The sequence below is a fragment of the Phacochoerus africanus genome, chromosome 4 (genome assembly GCF_016906955.1).
Source record: "Phacochoerus africanus isolate WHEZ1 chromosome 4, ROS_Pafr_v1, whole genome shotgun sequence".
Classification (NCBI taxonomy): Eukaryota; Metazoa; Chordata; class Mammalia; order Artiodactyla; family Suidae; genus Phacochoerus; species Phacochoerus africanus.
The window spans coordinates 58,149,195-58,156,463 of record NC_062547.1 but is presented as its reverse complement, the minus strand read 5'-3'; the positions used below and the strand labels follow the sequence as shown (position 1 = coordinate 58,156,463).

Genomic DNA, 7,269 nt, shown 5'->3' with positions numbered 1-7,269 from the left:
AGATGATCTGGTGCACATCCTCCTTAAACTTTTTCAAAAAGTTGAAGAAGAAAGAACACTCCCAAAGACATTCTATGATGCTACCATCACCCTAATTCAAAAACCAGAAAAAGATACTACCAAGAAAGAAGACTATTGGCCAATATCTTTGATGAATATAGACAAAAAAATATTCAACAAAATCTTAGCCAACCGAATGCAACAACATATCAGAAAGATCATACACCATGACCAGGTAGAGTTCATCCCAGCTTCACAAGAATCGTTCAACATACACAAATCAATCAATGTCATACACCACATTAATAAAAGAAAAGTCAAAAATCATATGATCATCTCAATAGATGCAGAAAAAGCATTTGACAAAGTCCAACATCCATTCATGATCAAGACCCTTGCCAAAGTGGGTATAGAGGGAACATTCCTGAACATGATCAAAGCCATTTATGAGAAACCCACAGCAAATATAATCCTCAATGGGGAAAAACTGAAAGCCTTCTCACTCCAATCTGGAACAAGACAGGGATGCCCACTCTCACCACTGCTCTTCAACATCGTTTTGGAAGTCCTAGCCACAGCAATTAGATAAAGAAAAGAAATAAAAGGCATCCATATAGGAAGAGAAGAGATCAAACTGTCACTGTACGCAGATGACATGATACTATACATAGAAAACCCTAAGGACTCAATCCAAAAACTACTTGAACTGATTAATAAATTCAGCAAAGTAGCAGGATATAAGATTAACATTCAGAAGTCAGTCGCATTTCTGTATACCAGCAATGAAATATCAGAAAAGGAATACAAAAAATACAATACTTTTTAAAATTGCACCTCAAAAAATCAAATACCTTGGAATACACCTGACCAAGGAGGTAAAGGACTTATATGTTGAGAACTATAAAACTTTAATCAAAGAAATTAAGGAAGATGTAAAGAAATGGAAAGATATTCCGTGTTCATGGATTGGAAAAATCAATATTGTAAAAATGGCCATAGTACCCAAAGCAATCTACAGAGTCAATGCAATCCCTATCAAATAACCCATGACAATTTTCACAGAACTAGAACAAACAATCCAAAAATTTATATGGAACAGCAAAAGACCCAGAATCGCCAAAGCAATCCTGAGAAACAAAAACCAAGCAGGAGGCATAACTCTCCCAGACTTCAAGAAATACTACAAAGCCACAGTCATCAAAACAGTGTGGTACTGGTATCAAAACAGACAGACAGACCAATGGAACAGAATAGAGAACCCAGAAATAAACCCAGACACCTATGGTCAATTAGTCTTTGACAATGGAGGCAAGAGCATAATATGGGAAAAAGGATGTCTATTCAGCAAGCATTGCTGGGAAACCTGGACAGCTGCATGCAAAGCAATGAAATTAGAACACACCCTCACACCATGCACAAAAATAAACTCAAAATGGCTGAAAGAATTAAATATAGGACAAGACACCATCAAACTCCTGCAAGAGAACATACGCAAAACACTCTCTGACATCAACATCATGAATATTTTCTCAGGTCAGTCTCCCAAAGCAATAGAAAGTAGAGCAAAAATAAACCCATGGGACCTCATCAAACTGAAAAGCTTTTGCACAGCAAAGGAAACCCAAAAGAAAACAAAAAGACAACTTACAGAATGGGAGAAAATAGTTTCAAATGATGCAACCGACAAGGGCTTAATCTCTAGAATATATAAACAACTTATACAACCCAACAGCAAAAAAGCCAATCAACCAATGGAAAAATGGGCAAAAGACCTGAATATCCATTTCTCCAAGGAAGATATACAGATGGCCAACAAACACATGAAAAAAATGTTCAACATCGCTGATTATAAGAGAAATGCAAATCAAAACTACCATGAGATACCACCTCACACCAGTCAGAATGGCAATCATTAATAAGTCCACAAATAAAAAGTGCTGGAGGGGTTGTGGAGACATTCACACTGCACTGCTGGTGGGAATGTAAACTGGTATGGCCACTATGGAGAACAGTTGGAGATACCTTAGAAATCTATACATAGAACTACCATATGACCCAGAAATCCCACTCTTGGGCATATATCCAGACAAAAGTTTCCTTGAAAAAAACACATATGTTCATTGCAGCACTATTCGTAACAGCCAAGAGATGTCAACAACCCAAATGTCCATCAACAGATGATTGGATTAGGAAGATGTGGTATATATACACAATGGAATACTCCTCAGCCATAAAAAAGAACAACATAATGCCATTTACAGCAACATGTGTGGAACTAGAGATTCTCATCCTGAGTGAAATAAATCAGAAAGACAAAGACACATACGATATGATATCACATGTCTGGAGTCTAATATACAGCACAAATGAACCTTTCCACAGAAAAGAAAATCATGGACTTGGAGAATAGACCTGTGGCTGCTGTGGGGAGAGGGAGGGAGTGGGATGGATCTGGAGCTTGGGGTTATTGGATGCAACTTGGGATGGATTTACAATGAGATCCTGCTGAGTAGCATTGAGAACTATGTCTAGATACTTATATCGCAACAGAACAAAGGGTGGGAAAAAAATGTATACATGTAAGTGTAACTTGGTCCCCATGCTGTACAGTGGAAAAAATAAATTAAAAAAAGGAAGAAAAAAAAGAAATTTCTTATGCATCACTGTGTATATTCACTAAGGTGGTTCTTTTTTTTTCACTTCTCAATACTTATTCACTTTAACTAATATGTAAACTGTTCTTAATACAAGATTACTACATTTTAAAGTTTTAAAGGATCTTTTTATATTACCCAGTGGCAGCTATATGGCAGCCCAGGAGAAAAATCCTTTAGGAGCTTGATGCCAGGAATAGTCACAGCACTTTCTCTTTTCTTAAATGAAATGCTATAGCCTTGTGATTCATAGTCCCCTTTCTTCTTAAGAAATTTTTTTTGCCACACCCATGGCATGTGGAAGTTCCTGGGCCAGGGATCAAACTCATGCCATAGCAGTGACAATGCCAATCCTTAACCAGCTGTGCCACAAGGGAACTACAATTTTTTGTCTTTACTGTAGAAAGACTTCTTCAATTTTCCTTTTGTCTGTCCTGGTTTTCATACATTATTATTATCATTATTACTATTATTATTATAATTTATTTTCTCTTCTTGGTTATGTTAGTATTTGGCATGTGCATGGCAGGGGGATAAAAATGAATAAATTAAATTAAAATAAATCTAGAAGTGGGAAACACAAAGTGCAAACAAAAAGTCCTAACATTATGATTCTGTTCTACTAAAGGTGGTGGACCATACAGACTTTAGTGCTGGTCTCAGTTCTCTCACTTATCAGATGGACCTTGCTCAAGTTATTGCAACCTCTCTAATAATCAAATTATGACAATGAATAATCATAAATTGATTACATTATAAAGTTATTTGAGGATTGAACAAGATGGTGTACATAATTATACTTAATCTAGTACTTGCATTTTGGAAGCTTACACGTCACATATTGCAATTACCTTGAACTATTTAGTTTTATTGCCATTAGCTATAATTGTATTTATACCTTCTGTTCTCAACTAGAATGTATTTTTTTCAGATAAGGGGTTGTCCTATTTTAATTCATATTCATAGAACCAATATAGAGTCTTACATACCTATGATACATATGCTTTTACTAGTTTTGAGTCAATGGTGGAAAAACTTTCCATAGACAAAAGATTGGATGATAGAAAATTTCATAATCTAAGATCACATAAAGAAGAAAGTTATCTACTTCAGTTTTTGAATCATTTTTCAAAATTACATACAATTTATGGAGATTTAAATATATGGAGAAGCACATAAATTTATTATAAGTAATAGAAGATTGTGGTTCATTTTCAGATTTATTCTTTGGAGTAAGGAGAAAAGGGAGAAGGAAGTTTGGAAAGAGATGAATTGGAGAAGCATAGAAGAAAAATAGGAAGATGAGAAGGGGGAAGAGTCAGGAAATTAGGAATTAAATTTTTTGACATATACTCATTGAATAAAAATTCTGTTTAAATGATTCCTGAAAACATATGGCCTCTGAGAATTAAAGACTACTGGGAAATGTGGGGTTTTAGATACTGTGAACATGCAGGTAGTGAGATGTAGGTTTTGGGTACAGGGTTTGGGGAACTCTCAAATCCTTCAAAAACACAGTTTGGTTATTGACTCTTTAATGAAAGGTGTTCTGAGCACACAATACACTTGCCCAGTGTTCTCTAACCGATGGATGCTGTCGCATATCAGATCTTCATCTTATGCAGAGCCTCCAGATCCTTGCCAGGAGTCTTCTCAGTGCACTCTTCACATCCTTATTCCTCAGAGTATAGATGAAAGGATTGAGGGTGGGGGTGATTATGGAATAGAAGAGGGAGATAAATTTACCCTGCTCTTGGGAGTAGCTGGAAGGAGGTTGCAGGTACATGTATATGGCAGGTAGGTAAAAGAGGGAAACCACCACCACATGGGAAGAACATGTCCCAAAAGCCTTGTGCCGTCCCTTGGAGGATTGGATCTTCAGCACTGCACGGGCAATGAAACCATAGGACAGAAGGATTAGAGCTAGGGGAACAAGTACAAAGAAGGCCACCAGCACAGCCAATGTGGTGTCATTCACAGCTGTGTCAGCACACGATAGCTTGATCATGGCTGGCACCTCACAGAAGAAGTTGTTTAGCACCTGTTGCCCACAGAAGGGCAACTGCACTGTGAGGACTACCTGAATGAGGGAGTTGCCAAAGCCACTGAGCCAGGCCAAAACCACAAGCTGCCGGCAAAGAGGGTGGTGCATGATGATAGCATACCGGAGGGGCTCACAGATGGCCACATAGCGGTCTAGGGCCATAGCTGCCAAAACAATGCATTCAGTGCATCCCAACCAGTGGAAAATTGCATACTGTACTGTGCAGCCACTGTAGCTGATGGTCTTCCTGGAGCTGCCCATGTTGACCAGCATCTGAGGGACTGTGGTGGTGGTATAGCAGAGATCCAGGAAGGAGAGGTGGCTGAGGAAGATGTACATGGGGCTGTGGAGCTGGGGATCCAGGTGTGACACCAGGATGATGGCAATGTTCCCCAACATGGCCAGAACATAGGACACAAGGAGGACCACAAAGAGAGGGAGTTCCAGCCATGGCCTGTCAGAAACACCCAGAAGGATGAAGGCCTGAGGAGAGTCCCCCCAAAAGCTCTGATTGTCACTTCTCATGATGAGGCATTTTCTGGCAGCTGTGAATTGAGAAAGTTGGGATGAATAAAATTCAGGAAGAGAAATTAATTATCTCTCGCATGTTTGTGCCTGTGCTTTTTAATACAGATTTAACCCTCTCTGATCTTCCTGACCACTGTAGAGACACTGAAATGAGGCATAAATCAGAACCATGAGTCAAAACAGTTATATATGTATCTTGCTCTTCTTCCTAGTCCTCTGACCTTGATTATGCCATTTAATTTCCCTGAACTTCAACTTCTTCATCTGTAACATGGGAAGAAAAATATCTGCTTCAACTACAGAGGAGAAGATAAAGGGACATTAGGTTTGTGAAAGCATATTGTAAGAACAATTTCTTCCAATTTGGTCAAAGTCTTCCATTGCTCCTATCACCATTGGAATGTTGGACTTCTCTCTACAAACTTATTAATAGACCACTTTCTTAGGCTTTCTTGTTTTGTCTTTTGGGGGTAGTGGTGGGAGGAAAGTAAAATATGACATAAAACAAAAGGGCTTTGTAAACAGCTAAGGGGTTTACTGATATGCATACATCCTCCTCACTTCCTAAGGCTTGTATTTTTCTCCCTGCGTCTCTGTACCATGTTGGTATTTCCTTCCATGACTGCACACACATAGGCAGCTGTTTAAAAAGCAGAGTCCAACATCCCCTGATGGAGGAGCTAAGTCACTTCCATCTTTGACTTGGTCATTGTACCTAATGACATCACAGAACATAGACTTTTGAGTAAAGGGAGAAAAGTGTTGGGGTTCCCTGGTGGCTTAGTGGTTAATAGGTGTTGTAGCTTGGGTCACTGCTATGGCATCTATTCACTCTCTGGCATGGGATTTTCCACATGCAATAGGTGGAGCCAAAAACAAACAAACAATCAAAAAAAAAAAAAAAGGAGGGAGAAAGGTGTTGATCAGTGTAAGAAACCTAGCCCCTGGAGTTGTCTACTGAAGGATCGGATTGCCTTTGCACATAACATTTATCAGGCAGTTTGTCCTTCTTTGTCTTTTTTATGGCTTTTGTTTTAAAGTCTATTTTGTCTGATATGAGGATGGCAACTCCCACTTTCCTGTCTTTTTTAAATTTAAAATATTTTAAAATTTTATTTTTAATTTAATTTTTTAAATTGTTATTTCCCCCAACACATTTTTTCCCCCACTGCACAGCTTGGGGACCCAGTTACACATACATATATACATAATTTTTTCTCCCATTGTCATGCTCCGTTGTAAGTATCTAGACATAGTTCTCAGTACTATACATTTTCCATTCACATGAAATATCTTTTTCCATCCCCTCATTTTCAATTTATGTGTGTCCTTTGCCCTAAGGTGAGTTTCTTGTGGGCAACATATTGTAGGCTCTTGTTTTTTAATCCAGTCTGCGACTGTATGTCTTTTGACATTTAAGGCAATTATTGATAAGTATGTATTTATTTCCAGGTTAAACCTTGATTGCCAGTTGATTCTATGTTTCTCCTTTGTTCCTTTCTTTTTTTGGTTGGACAATTTCCTTTTATTTTATGCTCATGTGCTCTTCTTTTTAGTTTTTGTGAATGTATTTTTTGGTTTTGATTTTTGGTTGCTCTATTTTTTAAGTATGTTAACCCCTTCCTATATCTGTTTGCTTTAGCCTGATAGTCATACAGGCTCAGACGTATTCTAGAAAAAAAGAGTCTAGATTTTCTTACTTCCCTTCCCCACATTTTATGATTTTGATGTCCTTTTTAAATATCTTCATGTTTGGCATTTTTCTCTTCCTTATGTTTATCATCCCTTTTAAAATAGTATTTTTTTTTCCTTTTAGATTTGTATACTGGCTTATTTAAGTGATTACTTTCCAATTGTGATTTCCTTCATCCTGTTTCTTTTTATTTCCTTTTTTTTAGAGGAGATCTTTCAGTATTTCTTTTAGAATGGGTTTAGTATTGCTGTATTCTTTCAGTTTTTGTTTGTCGGAGAAATTGCTTATTTATTCTTCTATTTTAAATGATATCCTTGCTCTGGTGCAATATTCTAGGCTGCAAATTTTTC

General features: G+C 37.6%; 1 protein-coding gene across 1 annotated transcript; it reads right to left on the bottom strand.

The window, feature by feature from the left end:
* Nucleotides 1-4,266: 4,266 nt before the first annotated feature.
* LOC125124220 (olfactory receptor 2B11) lies at nucleotides 4,267-5,223 on the bottom strand. The gene has a single exon (XM_047774366.1). The coding sequence runs from the start codon at nucleotides 5,221-5,223 to the stop codon at nucleotides 4,267-4,269; it is 957 nt and encodes a 318-aa protein (XP_047630322.1).
* Nucleotides 5,224-7,269: the final 2,046 nt, after the last annotated feature.

Excerpts from the sequence above, each read along its gene's own strand:
- LOC125124220 (XM_047774366.1), bottom strand. The coding sequence starts at position 5,223 with ATGAGAAGTGACAATCAGAGCTTTTGGGGGGACTCTCCTCAGGCCTTC.